This window comes from Nycticebus coucang, chromosome 22, assembly GCF_027406575.1.
Source record: "Nycticebus coucang isolate mNycCou1 chromosome 22, mNycCou1.pri, whole genome shotgun sequence".
In the NCBI taxonomy this organism is placed as follows: Eukaryota; Metazoa; Chordata; class Mammalia; order Primates; family Lorisidae; genus Nycticebus; species Nycticebus coucang.
In genome coordinates, this window is record NC_069801.1 from 42,031,264 (window position 1) to 42,049,830 (window position 18,567).

Genomic DNA, 18,567 nt, shown 5'->3' on the forward strand with positions numbered 1-18,567 from the left:
ATTCTCTTGCCTCAACCTCCCAAGTGGGACTACAGGTGCCTGCCACAATGCCCGGCTACTTTTTTTTTGTAGAGACAGAGTCTCACTTTATCGCCCTCTGTAGAGTGCTGTGACATCACACAGCTCACAGCAACCTCCAATTCCTGGGCTTAGGTGATTCTCTTGGCTCAGCCTTCCAAGCCCAGCTATTTTTTTTGTTGTAGTTGTCATTGGTTTTGTCTGTTTGCAGTTTTTGGCTGGGGCTGGGTTTGAACCTGCCACCTCCAGCATATGTGGCCAGTGCCCTACTCCTTTGAGCCACAGGTGCTGCCAATTGTCATTGTTGTTTCGGCAGGCCCGGGCTGGGTTCGAACCTGCCACCTGTGGTGTATGTGGCCGGCGCCCTAGCTGATGAGCCACAGGTGCCAAGCCTAGAGATGAAGTCTTGCTTTTGCTTAGGCTGGTCTCGAACTTGTGAGCTCAGGTAATCCACCTGCCCCAGCCTCCCAGAGTGCTAGGATTACAGGTGTGAACCACCATGCCTGCCTGGAATCTGAGTGTTTCTGTGAGAATAGCGTGACACGTTGGGCATTTAGTTCATCAGGATACCACTTATGAAGGGGAGACAGATAGGTATAACCTCAGGGTAGGAGGGTGTAATGGAGGGAGCAGAGGTGTGGGAAAAAACAGCTACACCAGGACAACCTTACATCTTGCCCATTCCTGCCAAGAAAGACATAAATGCAAAACATCTCTAGGCGCAGCCAGCAAAGACTATTTAAAATCTCAGACCTATCATTTAATAGCTATGTAACCTTGGGCAAATTCTAAATAGCTTCAACCTTGCTGAGTCTGTCCAATCTGTAAAATGGATCATGAATCCCTTCCTGCTTGCAACATGAGTATTTTCAGTGGTCATATAGCAAAAAAAAAAACAACAACAACAACAACAACAAAACCAGCATACAGCTGCATACATTTAAGATTTGTGCACTTTCTGTATGTATGCTATCCTACAATAAAATGGCTTTTAAAAAATAAAAACAACAGGGCGGTGCCTGTGGCTCAGTGAGTAGGGCGCCAGCCCCATATGCCAAGGGTGGGGGGTTCAAACCCAGCCCCTGCCAACTGCAACGAAAAAATAGCCGGGCGTTGTGGCGGGCCCCTGTAGTCCCAGCTGCTTGGGAGGCTGAGGCAAGACAATCACGTAGGCCCAGGAGTTAGAGGTTGCTGTGAGCCGTGTGACATCATGACACTCTACATGAGGGCGGTACAGTGAGACTGTCTCTCCAAAAAAAAAAAAAAGAAAGAAAAAGAACATTTATTTTCCAAGTTTATTGTGAGGATTCAATAAAATCATGTCTTTGGTACAGTTGGCTGGCACAAAATTGCACAATAGGGGTCCATAGTTCAGAGAGAGCCTGGGCAGCAACTTTCTAGGTTATGGAGTCCGCAAACCCGTGAATTTCCTGGTCAATTCTGTGCTGTGCCAGTTCTATGGGCCTCAGTTTCTCTGAACAACGGTGCCAACTTAGGTGAACTTTGGGAATCTAGCCAAGCCGACTCTAGGAAGAACATGGACTTGAACCGGTAAGGGTACTGGGAGGTAGGGCAGAGCGCACAGGCGCCTGCAACGTGGAAATCAACGACCTCACTTCCTCCGGAAGGACCAGAGCAGGATAGCCCAGGCGCGCAGTGCAATGTGGGTCAGCGAGAGGCCGGGTGCGGCCCCGTCCTCAAGACATTCTAGTGGCTGGGAGCACCTGACTCGATGTGTTGCGGGTTTTCCAAACCCAAGCTGTAGAGCGAGGGCCTTTCTGGCTTCCAGCACCCAGGGGAGGGGACCATGCTGCCTCTCAGCTCTGGTTTCCGTCCGAGGACGCGGGACCTAGGATCCGCCTTGCACGTGATCCTTGTTGCCCCGCCCTCGCTCCTCCCGCCGGGTGGAGCTTCCTCTTCACCGCCAGACTTAAGGGGAGGCCCACACAGATCTCTGGGGTGTGTATAAGTGAAACCTGTTCTTGCTACTTAATTCACGCTTGTGGTCTTGCCCAGGTGAGTTCCTCCCGCTGCTGGTCCGTCTTTCTCCCGGAGAACATACCTAGGCTAGATCCTTTACTGCTGAGATGTCAGCCTCTGGGGTGAGCGAAGAGCCGGGGCACTGGAGGGGACCAGACGCGGTATTGGATTTGAGCTCCTTTTCTTATTCTCTGTATGACACTGTATAACTTCTCAGTTTCTCTGAACCTTAGTTTTCCCAGTGATAAAATGAGTTCTCACATCAGAGTTGTAACGAGAATTGAGATAAAGCCCCAACCGTATTAAGTGCTCTGTCAATTTTAATTGCCATCTTTTTGTTTTCTCCCTGCACGATTTTTCCGGGTGCTGGGGCTTTTCTGTGCAAGTACAAGGGTGCTTCTCAGACGTGACTGGAAAGGGGGCAGGGAGAATTCTCTCATTTCCGCTTCTGCCATGGGACTGGCAAATCTGAGGATGTTATTCTGTTGCCACAGAGTTCTGTTAAATTGAGACTTGGATTTGAACTTTAACCGGATAAGTTTACTATTTTTTTGTGTGTGTGGTTTTTGGACGGGGCTGGGTTTGAACCCGCCACCTCCGGCATACGGGACCGGCACCCTACTCACTGAGCCACAAGCGCCGCCCCGATAAGTTTACTATTAACTTCCTCAGCTTGTCTATACTCAGCACTGCAGGACCTCCCTGGGAGAGGGACACTTTTTACATTTCAAGGTCTGATTCCTCATTTGCAATACAGGAGCAATCTCAGTATGATTCTGTCTGTTCCAATGAGGATAATACAGCAGTTTGGTATTCTCCAGAGATTATTCTTTCCAGGTTTCCCAAGAAGTAAAGACAGAAGTAGTGACTTTCTCAAATGTCCCTGCAGCTGACCAGGCTACAGCTGTCATAATCTCTCCCCCATTAGCCTGTTTGTGTGTGTGGTGTGTATTTTTTACATATGTATATTTAGGACAGGTACTCTAGGAATGAGGGATTCAGATAGGTGACAGGCCCTGACCTCAAGGAATAGCTAGGTTTGTGGGAGAAACATATATAAATAGAAAAATGCTATGATGTGCACAAGCTATCTGTGCACGGGAGGAGCTGGAAATTTAAAGTGCTAGCTGAAGGATGAGCAGCAGTTAGCCAAGTATAGGAGGGGAAAGGAAAGTGCAGAGGCCGAAGTAAAGTAAGTTGTACAACTGTGTTCAAGGCCTGGAATGTGGAGTCTGAAATGAGGAAGTAGAGAAATGAAGAAGGTAGGAGCCTGGACTTTGTCCTGAGGTTAAGGGAGAACTGCTAGAAGAGTTTGAGCCTGGGAGTCACATTTGGTTTTGTGACTTGTGGAAAAAGGAGCTATACTGGAAACAGATCTCTGATTTAAATAAAGGATGGTGGTGATCAGAGCTAGAGCAGTGGCAGTGGATGTAGATATGGATCTGTTCTTTGGAGAAAGATTTAGGAAATATTTATTTATTTAAAGAGAGGGTCTTCCGCCAGGTGCAGTGGCTCACGCCTATAACTCTGAATGACTTGTGGAAAAAGGAGCTATACTGGAAACAGATCTCTGATTTAAATAAAGGATGGTGGTGATCAGAGCTAGAGCAGTGGCAGTGGATGTAGATATGGATCTGTTCTTTGGAGAAAGATTTAGGAAATATTTATTTATTTAAAGAGAGGGTCTTCTGCCAGGTGCAGTGGCTCACGCCTATAACCCTAGCACTCTGGGAGGCCCACCCAGATGGATCACTTGAGCTCAGGAGTTCAAGACCAACTTGAGCAAGAGCCAGACCTCTTCTCTACTGAAAATAGAAAAACTAGACTGGGGCGGTGGTGGGCACCTGGAGTCACAGCTACTCAGGAGGCTGAGGCAAGAGGATTGCTGGAACCCAAGAGTTTTGAGTTTGCTGTGAGCTGTGACACCACGGTACTCTACCCAGGGCAACAGAGTGAGACTCAGTCTCAAGAAAAAAAAAAAAAAAAAGGCTCGGACAGCGCCTGTGGCTAAGTGAGTAGGGCGCCGGCCCCATATGCCGAGGGTGGTGGGTTCAAACCCAGCCCCGGCCAAACTGCAACAAAAAAATAGCCAGGCGTTGTGGCGGGCGCCTGTAGTCCCAGCTGCTTGGGAGGCTGAGGCAAGAGAATCGCGTAAGCCCAAGAGTTAGAGGTTGCTGTGAGCCGTGTGACGCCACGGCACTCTACCGGAGGGCAGTACAGTGAGACTCTATGTCTCTACAAAAAAAAAGGCTCGGTGCCTGTGGCTCAAGCAGCTAAGGCCCCAGCCATGTACACCTGAGTTAGCGGGTTCGAATCCAGCTCAGGCCCGCCAAACAACAAATGACGGCTGCAACCAAAATAGCCACGTGTTGTGGCGGGCGCCTGTAGTCCCAGCTACTTGGGAGGCAGAGGCAGGAGACTCGCTTGAGCCCAGTAGTTGGAGGTTGCTGTGAGCTGTGATGCCATAGCACTCTACCCAGGGCAACAGCTTGAGGCTCTGTCTCAAAAAAAAAAAAAAAGATAAGGTCTTGTTGTATCACCCAGGCTGGAGTGCAGTCATAGCTCACTGTAACCTCAAACTCTTCCTCAAGTGATCCTCAGGGCTCATCCTCCTGAGTAGCTGGGACTACTGATGCCCACCACAATGGCAGACTAGTTTTTTTTTATTTGGCCAGGACCAGGTTTGAACCCACCACCTCTAGTATATGGGGCTGGTGCCCTACCCTTTTGAGCCACAGGAGCTACCCTGCAGACTAGTTTTTTTATTTTTAGTAGAGATGGGGATGTCACTCTTCCTTAGGCTGGTCTTAAACCCCTGAGCTCAAGAGAGTCACCTGCCTCCAGCCTCAGAAAGTGCTAGGATTACAGGCATGAGCCACCATGCCCAGCCTCTACAAAAAATTTTAATACTATCCAGGTATGTTTTGTACATCTGTTGTTTTGTTTTGTTTTTTGAGACAGTGTTACTTTGTCCTTCTGGATAGAGTGCTTTTGTGTCATAGCTCACAGCAACCTCAAACTCTTGGGCTCAAAGGATTCTCTTGCCTCAGCTCCCCAAGTAGCTGGGACTACAGGTGCCTGCCACAGTGCCTGGCTATTTTTTTGTTGTATTTGTCACTGTTGTTTGGCAGGCCCTGGGCTGGATTCGAACCCGCCAGCTCTGGTGTATGTGGCTGGCGCCTTAGCTGCTTGAGCTACAGGCACTGAGCCTCGCAACCCCTTTTTAAGAATGAAAATTCAGGGAGGCGCCTGTGGCTCAAAGGAGTAGAGCACCGGCCCCATATACCGTAAGTGGTGGTTCAAACCCAGCCCCGGCCAAAAAGAACTGCAAAAAAAAAGAAAAAAAGGCTCAGTGCCTGTGGCTCAAGTGGCTAAGGCACCAGCCACATATACCTGAGTTGGTGGGTTCGAAGCCAGCCCCGGCCCGCCAAACAACAATGATGGCTGCAACAAAAAAAAAAATAGCCAGGCGTTGTGGCAGACACCTGTAATCCTAGCTACTTGGGAGGTGGAGGCAGAAGAATCGCTTGAGCCCAGGAGTTGGAGGTTGCTATGAGCTGTGATGCGATAGCACTCTACCCAGGGCCACAGCTTAAGGCTCTGTCTCAAAAAAAAAAAAAGAAAAAAGAAAAGAAAAAAGAATGAAAATACATTGTGGCATTAGGAAGGTTGAGAACCATTGTATTAGAAGGAAAGAATGAATACCAGAGAGAAGGAACCTTGGTGTTGAGTTGGGAATAATAAAACCCAGTCCTGATTCTACCATCTTCCTCCCCCAGCTCCCTAGCTTCTCTCTTTTACACTTGAAGATAACTGAGAGTTTCTGAATGTTCCTGAAGGCTAGGTAGGGCATTCCGGATAAATGTAGAATGTGGAATCTGTTAAAGCAGGGCTAGGCTGGAAAACTGTTGGCTCAGGCAGAAGATGTTAAGAGCAGAATGAAGATGGCTTTCTATCCCAGAGAAGAACATCTATATGGCCCCTCCATTCTCCCTTTCGGAGCTCTTGTTCTTTGCAGGTCTTCCTTAGGTCTTCCTACCCCTTTGTTCCTCATCCCCCAATCCTTAGGCCTTTTGGTTTTCAATTTCATCAGCAAAAAAAAGAGAGAAACAAGATTCAGGTTTCTTCTTCCTTTTCCCCTTAAGCCAGGGCTTTGTTCAAGCTTTCACCTCAGGTGTAATTTCAGAACTCTGCCTTGTGTGCTGGGAAAACTGGGAGAGGCCCACAGTTCTTTGTTTGGGCATCAAGCCCACGAAACCTGTCATAGGCTACCAGATTCTTCCTGTGAAGTCCAGACTTGCTTGATCCCTGAGAAGTTTGATTACTAGGAGTATTGGCCTCAGCAATCTGTGATTTGCTGCTCAGATGAAACAGTTTTGTTGTTCTAACAGAAAAGAATGGTTTCCAAAACCAGGCTGTATTAGACTATAAAGGGCAGTCCAGGAGACTCACATCTGTTATCCTAGTACTCTGTAAGTCCAAGACTGGGGGAATCCCTTGAGCTCATGTGTTAGAGACCAGCTTGAGCAAGAGTGAAACTCCATCTCTGCTAAAAATAGAAAAAAAAAAAATTAGTTCAGTATTGTGGTGAGCACCTCTAGGCCCAACTACTCAGGGAGTCAGGGGAGGAGGATTGCACAAACACAAGAGTTCGAAGGGTGCTTTGACCTAGGTTGATGCCATGGCACTGTACCTAGGCAACAAAGTGAGACTCTGTCTCAAAAAAAAAAAACTTGTATGTCGGAAATACTAAGGACGATTTTAGTGTATTGGCAATACTCAGAACTTGTCTTTTTACCTGCCTTATTACGTGTTCTCTTAGAACAGTGGTTCTCAACCTTCCTAATGGCACGACCATTTAATACAGTTCCTCATGTTGTGGTGACCCCCAACCATAAAATTATTTTCGTTGCTACTTCATAACTGTAATTTTGCTACTGTTATGAATTGTAATATAAATATCTGATACGCAGGATGTATTTAGGTGATCATGTGAAAGAGTCTTCGACTCCCAAAGGGGTTTCGACCCACAAGTTGAGAAGCACTGTCTTAGAACCTGGAAACTAAGATTTCATTTATAAAGGTATGGTTGGCAATGAAATCAGTCCCAAGAGAGTGATATTTATGTGTTTTTTTTTTTTTTTTTTTTTTGAGACAGTCTCACTATGTCCCCCTTGGTAGAGTGCCCTGGCATCATAGTTCATAGCAACCTAAAACTCTTGGGCTTAAGCAATTCTCTTGCCTCAGCCTCCCATTAGCTGGGACTATAGTTGCCCACCACAATTCCAGGCTGTTTTTGGTTGCAGTTGTGGTTGTTTAGCAGGTGCGGGCCGGTTTTCAACCCGCCAGCCTCAGTGTACCTGGCTGGCCCTGTAACCACTATTCTCCGGGCACCGAGCCAGATATTTATGCTATTGATAAAATAAGGGAAAAGGCTATTTCTACTAATAAATTGGAAACAGTTGGTGCTCTGTGCCTGGGATGAGAAAATAATTTCTCTAGGATAAGATTAGGATATGAGGCCAAGCATGGTGGCACAGGCCTATAATCCTAGCACTCTAGGAGGCCAAGGTGGGTGGATCACTTGAGCTCAGATTGAAACTGGCGTGAACAACAGGGACACCCTGTCTCTAAAAAGAAATAATTGGGCATTGTCGTGGGCATCTGTAGTCCCAGCCACTTGGGAGAGTGAGGCAAAAAGGATCACTTGAGCCCAAGAGTTTGAGGTTGCTTTAAGCTAAGATGCCATGGCAATCTACCTAGGGTGACAAAGTGATAACTCCCTGTGGAAAAAAAAGGGGGGGCAGTGCCTGTAGCTTAGAGGGTATGGCAGTGGCCATAGACACCTAGGCTGGAGGGGTCGAACTGACCCTGGCCAACTAACACAAGGACAACTACAAAAAAAAAAGATAGCCAGGCATTGTGGGGGTCTCCAGTAGTTCCAGGTACTTGGGAGGCTGAGGCAAGAATATCACTTAAGCCCAGGAGTTTGAGATTGCTATGAGCTGTGAGGCCACAGCACTCTACCCAGGAGAACAGCTTGAGACTCTGTCTCAAAAAAAAAAAAAAAGGGTGGCGCCTGTGGCTCAGTGAGTGGGGCGCCAGCCCCATATACCGAGGGTGGCGGATTCAAACCCAGCCCCGGCTGAACTGCAACCAAAAAATAGCCGGGTGTTGTGGCAGGCGCCTGTAGCCCCAGCTGCTCTGCTAGAGGTTGCTGTGAGTCCTGTGACATCATGGCACTCTACCGAAGGCGGTAAAGTGAGACTCTGTCTCTACAAAAAAAAAAAAAAAGATTAGGGTATTAAAGTATAAGTTTAGCTCAGCGCCCGTTACTCCGTGATTAGGGCACCAGCTACATGCACAAGGGCTTGGGGGTTGAAACTCGGCCTGCTAAACACCAATTAAAACAACAACAAATAAAAAGAAAACTAGCCAGGCGTTGTGGTGGCCTCCTGTAGTCCCATCTACCTAGAAGGCTGAGGCAGGTGAATCCCTTAAGCCCTAGAGATTGAAGTTGCTGTGAGCTATGACGTGACAGCACTCTACCGAGGGTGACCTAATGAGACTCTATCTCAAAAAAAAAAAAATAGAAGAAGAAGAAGAAAGGGGGAAGAAAGAAAAGCGTTAGCAGGTAGCATGGTATTCAAAGAAAGAAAGGAAGTCTGCCTGCGCTGAGGTCCAGTGGGTAGCTGAATTTAAGGGGGACAAAAAAGCTAATTGTGGCAGAATTCACAAGGTATTGTGAAAATTGGTCCTTCCCCCCCCACCCTCCAGGTTGAATACATATCCCAGCATATCCCATTCTGTCCTAGAGCTTAGAGAAACAAGGAACAAATTCTCAAAGACAAAGGAGCTGATAAATATAAAAAGTAGAATTTACATTTCTTTTTTTTTTTTTTTGCGTTTTTTGGCCAGGGCTGGGTTTGAACCCATCACCTCCGGCATATGGGGCCAGCGCCCTACCCCTTTGAGCCACAGGCACTGCCGGAATTTACATTTCTTTTAGGTCTCCCCGGCTCCTTAGTCTTGTGAAAACAGAAATCCATGGAGTGCCCAGTAAGAGAATTATTTATTTTTGAGACAGAGCCTCAAGCTGTCACCCTGGGTAGAGGCTTTGGCATCACCACTCACAGCAACCTCTAACTCCTACGCTCAAGCGATTCTCCTACCTCCGTCTCGCAAGTACCTGGGACCACAGGCACCCGCCACAATGCTCAGCTATTTTTTGTTGCAGCCATCATTGTTGTTTGGCAGGCCCAGGCTGGATTCAAACCCACCAGCTCTGGTGTATGTGGCTGGTGCCTTAGACACTTGAACCATAAGCGCTGAGCCAAATCATGACTTTCTTTCTTTCTTTTTTTTTTTGAGACAGAGCCTCAAGCTGTCACCCTGGGTAGAGTGTGCTGGTGTCACAGCTTACACAGCAACCTCAAACTCCTGGGCTAAAGCGATTCTCTTGCCTCAGCCTCCCAAGTAGCTGGGACTACAGGCACCCACCACAATGCCCGGCTATTTTTTCGGTGTAGTTTTCATTGTCGTTTGGCAGGCCTGGGCTGGATTTGAACCCGCCAGCTCTGGTGTATGTGGCTGGTGCCTTAGCCGCTTGAGCTACAGGTGCTGAGCCCAGCAAGAGAATTTATTGAATAGATGTTTAACTGCTACTAGCAAATTTCAGGTTTAGGTATAGTCCTGTTATTTTTGTAATTTTTGCAGGGCTGCCCCTTTATCTACCTCATTGGTTCTTGGGGTGAACATTCTCTTTCTTTCTTGTTCATTTTCATAACTCCTGTTAATTCATTTTTTTTTTTTGCAGTTTTTGGCCGGGGGTCTGGGTTGTTTTTTTTTTTTTTTGTAGAGACAGAGTCTCACTCTACTGCCCTCGGTAGAGTGCCATGACATCACATGGCTCACAGCAACCTCCAACTCCTGGGCTTATGCGATTCTCAGCCTCCCGAGCAGCTGGGACTACAGGCGCCCGCCACAACGCCCGGCTATTTTTTTGTTGCAGTTTGGCTGGGGCTGGGTTTGAACCCGCCACCCTCGGGCCAGTGCCCTACTCACTGAGACACAGGCACTGCCCTCATTTTTTTTTTTTTTAAGACAGAGTCTGGGGCGGCGCCTGTGGTTTAGTCGGTAGGGCACCAACCCCATATACCAAGGGTAGTGGGTTCAAATGTGGCCCAGGCAGCTAAAACAGCAGTGACAACTGCAACAAAAACTAGCTGGGTGTTGTGCCCAGTGCCTGTAGTCCCAGCTACTAAGGATGTTGAGGCAAGAGAATCGCCTAAGCCCAAGAGTTGGAGGTTGCTTGAGTTATGACCTTTCGTCAATTGACCAAGGGTGACATAGTGAGACTCTGTCTCAAAAAAAAAAAATAGTGTCTCACTTTGCTTCCTGTGTAGAGTGCTGTAGGGTCATCATAGCTCCCAGCAACCTCAAACTCTCGGACTCTGGCCAGGCATGCTGGCTCACGCCTCTAATCCTAGCACTCTGGTAGGCTGAGACAGGTGGATTGCTTGAGCTCAGGAGTTCAAGACCAGCTTGAGCAAGAGTGAGACCCTGTCTCTACTATAAACAAAAACTGAGGCAAGAGAATCGCTTGAGCCTAAGAGTTTAAGGTTACTATGATCTATGACGCCATGGCACTCAACCCAGGGTGACAGGTTGAGATTCTGTCTCAAAAAAAAACAAAACAAGGCGGCGACTGTGGCTTAGTGAGCAGGGCGCCGGCCCCATATGCCGAGGGTGGCGGGTTCAAACCCAGCCCCGGCCAAACTGCAACAAAAAAATAGCCGTGCGTTGTGGCAGGCGCCTGTAGTCCCAGCTACTCGGGAGGCTGAGGCAGGAGAATTGCCTAAGCCCAGGAGTTGGAGGTTGCTGTGAGCTTTGTGATGCCACGGCAGTCTACTGAGGGCAATAAAGTGAAACTCTGTCTCTACAAAAACAAACAAACAAACTTGGGCTCTAGTGATCCTCCTGCTGAAGTATCTGGGAATATAGGCACTCACCACAACACCTGGCTATTTTCAGAGATGGGGGTCTCTTACTCAGGCTGGTCTCTATTTATTTATTTATTTTGCAGTTTGGCTGGGGCTGGGTTTGAACCCGCCACCCTCGGTATATGGGACTGGCGCCCTACTCACAGCTACATGTGCCGTCCCTCAGGCTGGTCTTTAACTCAAGCAATCCATACCAGTCTTGGCCTCCCAGAGTGCTGGGATTATAGGGATAAGCCATCAAGCCTAGCCAGTTGGTTTTGTTTTTTATTTTTTTAATTTAATTTTAAGTTTCTTTCTTCTTTTTTTTTTTTTTTTTGAAACAGAGCCTGAAGCTGTCGCCCTGGGTAGAGTGCCATAGCATTGCAGCTCACAGCAACCTCCAACTCCTGGGCTTAAGCAATTCTCTTGCCTCAGCCTCCCAAGCAGCTGGAACTACAAGAGTCTACCACAATGCCCAGCTATTTTTTTGTTGTAGTTGTCATTGTTGTTTGGCAGGCCCAGGCTGGATTCAAACCCGCCAGTAGTGTATGTGGCTGGGGCCTTAGCCGCTTGAGGTACAGGCGCCAAGCCTTGTTTTTTATTTTATTTTATTTTGTTTTGTTTTGTTTCATTTTATTGTTTCAGATTCATAGAGGGTACAAAGAATTAGGTTCTAATGTTTGCATTTCCCTGCTCCCCAGTCCTCCACCCCCAACCTTCTCTTATGTGAACATGTGTATTAGCTCGTCTACTGCCTTCAAATTAGAATTGAGTACATTGGATTCTTGTTTCTCCATTCTTGTGATACTTTAATAAGAAGAATGTGTTCCAAGTCTATCCAGGTTAATACAAAAGATGTAAAGTCCCCATCTTTTTTTTTTTTTTTTTTTTTTTTTTGTAGAGACAGAGTCTCATTTTACCACCCTCGGTAGAGTGCCATGATGTCACAGGACTCATAGCAACCTCTAGGTCTTGGGCTTAGGCGATTCCCTTGCCTCAGCCTCCCAAGTAGCTGGGACTACAGGCACCCGCCACAACGCCCGGCTATTTTTTGGTTGCAGTTCAGTCGGGGCCGGGTTTGAACCCACCACCCTCGGTATATGGGGCCAGCGCCCTACTCACTGAGCCACAGGCACCACCCAGTCCCCATCTTTTTTAATGGCCAAATAGTATCCCCTGGTATACATAGACCACAGCTTGTTGTTGTTTTTTTGTTTTGTTTTTATTTGGCCGGGGCCAGGTTTGAACCCTCCACCTCCAGTATATGGGGCCGGTGCCCTACTCCTTGAGCCACAGGTGCCGCCCACCACAGCTTGTTAATCTATTCCTGGGTTGCTGGGCATTTAGGTTGTTTCTGGCTTTGGTTGGTTTTGGGCACCCAGTCTCCACCACCTCTGGTCACAGGCACGTAGACAACCATGTGTTTTGTTCTCTATGTCTGTTGTCTTATCTCCCTTCCTCACCTCCTTTCTAGCCCATGTCTTGCAGTTTTTCTTGGCCAATGAATATCTAAGATGCAAGCAACAGCACTAACCTCCACACCATTCTCTTCTGGTCTGTGTTTCAGGGGGCAATGGCAGTTTCCTGTGTTCTCCTGCACACTGGGCAGAAGATGCCCCTAATTGGTCTGGGTACCTGGAAGAGTCAGCCTGGACAGGTGAGAGATGGGAGAGAAGAGGGGTTACTTCTTGCGCCTCTGCTAGGGAAAAGGCAGGAGTAGAGGCCAGAGCAGGAGTAGGGCCAAGGTGGGGCACAAAGCAGCATGCTGTAGTGGAGTACATCTGAGTCTGTGCCAGGCACCCACAACAAGATCTTTGAATGCTTTGTGGCTAGGGTTGGGTACCCTTGGTTTTGCTTCTGATGCCATATTTCTAGTCTTTTTTTTTCCCTTCAGAGCTGGGTTTGAACCCGCCACCTCCAGCATATGAGGCCAGCGCCCTATTCCTTTGAGCCACAGGCGCCGCCCTATTTCTAGTCTTTTCAGCAAATTAGCTGAGCCATCCTTCTTGATACCTGTTTTCTTCTTTTTCATTAATGGGCTCTGGGCCCAGCCTCCAGCCTTCTCTGCCTTCCTTAATTTTTTCCTACTCCCACTCTCACCTCTTTTGCTGGCCTGGGCTCCCCGAATGTCTCTCCTTGTATAGCCTTGGCCTAGGATTTTTTTCCTGTATCATGTTTTTCTCAGCAACTCCTCAGAGCTAAGAACCTTTCCCTAAGATCTATACTTTTGTTTTCTACCTGTTTAATCATCTATCATCTGATTCAAAAAACATTTACTAATGGCTTCCTTATGCTAGATGCTGGAAATTCATAGTGTTAGTGTTTTGCTGGATCTTGCTGAAATGGCTTGGGTAAGAAGAAACTTTGGAGAGTGGTGGGATAGGGGTGGGACAAAGGGTTTGGGGCCTCTGAAGAGTCTTCTGTTCTCCTAGAGTACAACCATTTTTCATCCTTTTACCCCACTGCATGGATGGCCCTGGTGTATTCCTGCTCCCCTAGCAGTGACCTTGTGGGGGAGACAGTTTCTGACCCAAACCAATGTAGCTAAAACCTTTGCTTCTCTCACCTGGCAGGTAAAAGCAGCTGTTAAGTACGCCCTTAGTGTAGGCTACCGCCACATTGACTGTGCTGCTATCTACGGCAATGAGACTGAGATTGGGGAGGCCCTGAAGGAGGACGTGGGACCAGGCAAGGTGAGGACTGTGGCTGAAGAGAGGGTTTTTTTTTTATTTTTTTTTATTTTTTTCGAGAAGAGAGGGGTTTGATGAGAAAACTCCGAAGCTGAAGCTGGGGCTGGAGTTGGGGCTTGGCCTTGCTGGCAGGAATATAGAAGAGGGAAGAAGTATCACCCTTCTTCCCATTCTTCTCCCAGAGTTGAGAGTAGGTAAGATTGGGTGCCCTTGGCTCTTCTCATTATGGGCCCTGCTGCCTGCACTAGGCAGTGCCTCGGGAGGAGCTGTTCGTGACTTCCAAGCTATGGAACACCAAGCACCACCCTGAGGATGTGGAGCCTGCCCTCCGGAAGACACTTGCTGACCTCCAGCTGGAGTATCTGGACCTGTACCTGATGCACTGGCCATATGCCTTTGAGTGAGCCTTGCCAGGGTCTCCATCTGGGGATTAAGGAGGTTGAGTGGGTGGTGGTTTTTTTTTTTTGAGACAGAATCTCACTATGTCACCCTCAGTAGAGTGCCGTGGCATCACAGCTCACGCAACCTCATACTTTTGGGCTTAAGTGATTCTGTTGCCTCAGCCACCCAAGTAGCAGGGACTACAGGTGTCTTCTACAACGCCCCACTTTTTTTTTTTTTTTAGACAGAGCCTCAAACTGTTGCCCTGGGTAGAGTGCTGTAGCATCACAGCTCACAGCAACTTTCACCTCCTGGGCTCAAGCGATTCTCCTACCTCCACCTCCCAAGTAGCTGGGACTTGGGGCACCCGTCACAACGCCAGGCTCTTTTTTTGGTTGCAGCCATCATTGTTGCTTGGCGGGCCCTGGCTGGCTTCGAACCCGCCACCTCAGGTGTATGTGGCTGGCACCTTAACTGCTTGAGCCACAGGCGCCAAGCCCGCCCAGCTGTTTTTTGGCTGCAGTTGTCATTGTTTAGCTAGCTGAGGCCAGTTCGCATCCACCAGCCTTGGTGTATGTGGCTTACGCTCTAACCACTGTGCACAGGTCCTGACCCAAGAGTGGGTGGTATTTATAACTTATTGTAAGTCACAGCAGCAGAGCAGGATAGGAATATGCGGTATGTGGCAACTGGAAGAGCTTGATGTGTAATCTTAGCCTTTTCTGTTACAACAGCCAGGAGTTTAGCTCTAGAAGTAGGAAGGCAGTTTCACCTGGTGTGTACTCTAAGGAAGGCTCAATAAAACCACAAGGGGCTGAGTGCAGTGGCTCATGCCTGTAATCCTAGCACTCTGGGAGGCATGAGGTGGGTGGATTGCTTGAGCTTAGGAGTTCAAGACCAGCCTGAGCAAGAGCAAAATCCCATCTCTACTAAAAATAGAAAAACTAGCTGGGTGCCATGGTAGGCACCTGTAGTCCCAGCTACTCAGGAGGCTGAGGCAAGAGGAGAGGATCACTTGAGCCCAAGAGTTTGAGGTTGCTATGAGCTGTGATGATGCCATAGCACTTTACCCCAGGGGACAGAGTGAGACTCTGTCTCAAAAAAGAAAAAAAATCTAGAAGGATAAAAAAGTGTAGCTGTTCCTGATTCTTGTCCCTCTGCCCTCTCTGGGCTTAGAGTTTGGTCCATAGAATGGCTGGATGGGCAGGTACAGCAGAAACCTGGCTTTTGTGCTCATAGGTGGGCTGTCTTTCACTCAGGCGGGGAGATAACCCCTTCCCCAAGAATGCCGATGGGACCATACGCTATGACTCTACCCACTACAAGGAGACCTGGAGGGCTCTGGAGACACTGGTGGCGAAGGGGCTGGTACGGGCACTGGGCCTGTCCAACTTCAACAGTCGGCAGATTGATGATATACTCAGCATAGCTTCTGTGCGCCCAGCTGTCTTGCAGGTGAGCAAGATACGCAGATCAGCTGTTTGGGGACTGTGTGTATGAATTATGATTGAGCAGGTGATGAACTTACTTAATGGAGATGATTAGCAAGTTGTCAGAAGTGTTACATAAAGGTGAGCTTAGAAGTTCTGGGAGAGAATGAAATTGCTAATGGAAAACTGAGAAAACCAGGCTGAGAAGAGTTGAGGGGTAAGCAACTGAGGGTTGGGCCAGACATGGATGGCTGGTGGGGCCGGGCAATTTGGGTATAGCTAACCATGGTGATGGCTTGTTTCTTGGCTTAGGTGGAATGCCACCCATTCTTGGCTCAGAACGAGCTAATTGCCATCTGCCAAGCACGTGGCCTGGAGGTGACTGCTTACAGCCCTTTGGGCTCCTCGGATCGTGCTTGGCGTGATCCTGATGAGCCTGTCCTGCTTGAGGAACCCGTGGTCCTGGCACTGGCTGAAAAGCATGGCCGATCTCCAGCTCAGATCTTGCTCAGGTGTGGGTCAGCCTTAAGGACAGGGTTCCTGGGCCGGGTGTGGTGTCAAACACCTATAATCCTAGCATTCTGGGAGGCCAAGGTGGGTGGATTGCCTGAGCTCACAGGTTGAAGTCCAGTCTGAGCCAGAGCAAGACCCCATCTCTAAAATAAGCCAGTTGTTATGGTGGGCGCCTGTAGTCTCAGTGACTCAGGTGGCTGAGGCAAGAGAATCTCTTGAGCCCAAGAGTTTGAGGTTGTTGCGAGCTATGACGCCACACACTCTACTGAGGGCGACAAGATAATATTCTGGGGCTCAGCGCCAGTAGCTCAGCGGCTAGGGTGCTTGCCACATACACTGGAGATGGCAGCTTTGAGTCCAGCCCAGGCCTGCCAAACAACAATGACAACTACAACCCCAAAATAGCAGGGTGTTGTGGTGGGCACCTGTAGTCCCAGCTACTCAGGAGGCTGAGGCAAGAGAATTGGTTGAGCCCAAGAGTTTGAGGTTACTATGAGCTGCGATATATGGCACTCTACTGAGGGTGACATAGTGAGACTCTGTCTCAGGAAAAGAAAAAAAAATAAGGAAAGGATTCCTTATTTGAGCATGTAGATGAGGCTGAGGATCTTGCTGTGTGATATGGGGAGAGGCCACTTGCCATGTTCCCTGTTCCAGTAGGGCACAGGTGCTCCAGGAACTTAAGGTCATAAATACTCTTTTTCCTTATCTATCTAATCCCCCAAATTTAGGTGGCAAGTGCAGCGGAAAGTGATTTGCATCCCCAAAAGTGTCACTCCTTCTCGTATTCTTCAGAATATCCAAGTATGTGATAATAGGTTCTGTCTTTTTTAGCTCACTGGGATATTTTCTGGCTCCAACTCTGCCTACCTGAAAAGGCAGTGTTGTGAGACTCGAGCTTCTCTCACAAAGCTAGTTTTCCTGAACCCCACTCTGTCCCCAGGTGTTTGACTTCACCTTTAGCCCAGAAGAGATGAAGCAGCTGGATGCCCTGAACAAAAATTGGCGATATATTGTGCCCATGCTTATGGTGAGAATGCGTCACTCCCCAGAGAAAAGAAATATCATGTGCCTCGGCACCTGTAGCTCAAGCAACTAGGGTGCCAGTCACATACACCTGAGCTGGCGGGTTCGAATCCAGCCCAGGTCTGGCAAACAACAATGACAACTACATGCGAGTAGCTCCTGTGGCTCAGTGAGTAGGGCACTGGTCGCATATACCCAGGGTGGCGGGTTCGAACCTGGCCTCAGCCAAACTGCAACAAAAAAATAGCTGGGCATTGTGGCGGGTGCCTGTAGTCCCTGCTACTTGGGAGGCTGAGGCAAGAGAATTGCCTAAGCCCAGGAGTTGGAGGTTGCTGTGAGCTGTGATGCCACAGCTCTCTACCCAGGACGACAAAGTGAGACTCTATATCTAAAAAAAAAAACAAGAAAGAAATGACAAGTACAACCAGAAAGTAGCCAGGCATTGTGGTGGACACCTGTAGTCCCGGCTGCTTAGGAGGCTGAGGTGAGAGAATTGCTTAAAGTCTAGAATTTGAAGTTGCTATAAGCTGTCCGCACTCTACCGAGGATGACATGATGGGACTCTGTCTCAAAACAAACAAAGAAAATAAATGTCATGTGAGATTTGGGGTGGAATTCTGGGGGGGGTCCAGGTCTAGCCTCAGGCTTGCTGGTTGTGGGAGGGACAGGGTTACATTGGCAATGAAGTGGTGTGGCTCAGATAGGGTATATAACCTGTGAGTCCTCCTGCTTCTCAATATCTTATAATCTAGAACAAGTTATTTACTTTCCTCATCTTCCTATTTACAAAATGAACCAAGGTCCTGACATGTAGTAGATTCTCAGTAAATGATACCAGGGGAGCCTAAAAAGCATTGTTGACCTTATTAGAAGTGTTGGGTTTAGGATGAAGTCTTCTGCACATAGGGAAATAAATGGTTCCTGGCCACTTGATCCCAGTTGAGCCTACAAACTCTTATGGGAAGGAGCAGCTCTGCATCAGGCTCTGGGCTTGGTGATACTGTGGCATTCTCTGAGGTGCTTTTGGGGGTGGTGGAGTCCCAGCCACTGCCATTTGGCATAGCACTGTACACAGATGAATTTGTTCAGGAAAACTCGGGGAAGATGCCTTGAGTGTTTGGAATGGCATCTCCTGCTAATGGAGTCATCTATCTGTTTCTCTTTCCAGGTGGATGGGAAGAGAGTCCCAAGGGATGCAGGGCACCCCCTGTACCCCTTTAATGACCCATACTGAGAACACAGCTTCCCTAGTTTCCCTTCCAGCTCTCCAGGTATACAAAAGAGGAAGGTAATAAAGTCATTGGAACATCCACTTTGCTTGCTTGTCTTATTTGTCTGGTCAGGACTGGGATGGAAGTTGTTTCCCTGAAGGGTACAAGACCAGAATGTGACCCGCCCTTGAAGCCCAACTTCCTTACCTTTCTTGATTCTGGGAGAGCCTGCAAAGCCACTGAATTCCACTTCTGTATTCCTGCATTAGGCACGTTGGGAAGCAGTGCCATTTAGTGGCAGATCTCGGCACTGCATACTTCCCTAGAGTTGCCTTTT

General features: G+C 48.2%; 1 protein-coding gene across 7 annotated transcripts; it reads left to right on the forward strand.

Annotated features, from left to right (window-relative positions):
- Positions 1-1,685: 1,685 nt before the first annotated feature.
- On the forward strand, positions 1,686-18,331 carry AKR1A1 (aldo-keto reductase family 1 member A1). Of its 7 annotated transcripts, none has more exons than XM_053575316.1 (10): positions 1,686-2,034; positions 12,547-12,636; positions 13,277-13,330; positions 13,553-13,672; positions 13,918-14,069; positions 15,310-15,505; positions 15,793-15,992; positions 16,725-16,797; positions 16,937-17,023; positions 18,188-18,331. In XM_053575316.1, the coding sequence occupies exons 2-10, from the start codon at positions 12,553-12,555 to the stop codon at positions 18,251-18,253; spliced, it is 1,032 nt and encodes a 343-aa protein (XP_053431291.1). In that variant the 5' UTR covers positions 1,686-2,034; positions 12,547-12,552; the 3' UTR covers positions 18,254-18,331. The 7 variants fall into 7 exon arrangements, with proteins under 7 accessions (XP_053431291.1, XP_053431293.1, XP_053431292.1 ...); XM_053575318.1 differs by having other exon boundaries at positions 1,686-1,983; XM_053575317.1 differs by having other exon boundaries at positions 1,686-1,977.
- Positions 18,332-18,567: the final 236 nt, after the last annotated feature.

Excerpts from the sequence above, each read along its gene's own strand:
- AKR1A1 (XM_053575316.1), top strand. The coding sequence starts at position 12,553 with ATGGCAGTTTCCTGTGTTCTCCTGCACACTGGGCAGAAGATGCCCCTA. Across the intron at positions 14,070-15,309 it reads CACTGGCCATATGCCTTTGA|GCGGGGAGATAACCCCTTCC; the intron begins GTGAGCCTTGCC and ends TCTTTCACTCAG. Across the intron at positions 15,506-15,792 it reads TGCGCCCAGCTGTCTTGCAG|GTGGAATGCCACCCATTCTT; the intron begins GTGAGCAAGATA and ends TTCTTGGCTTAG.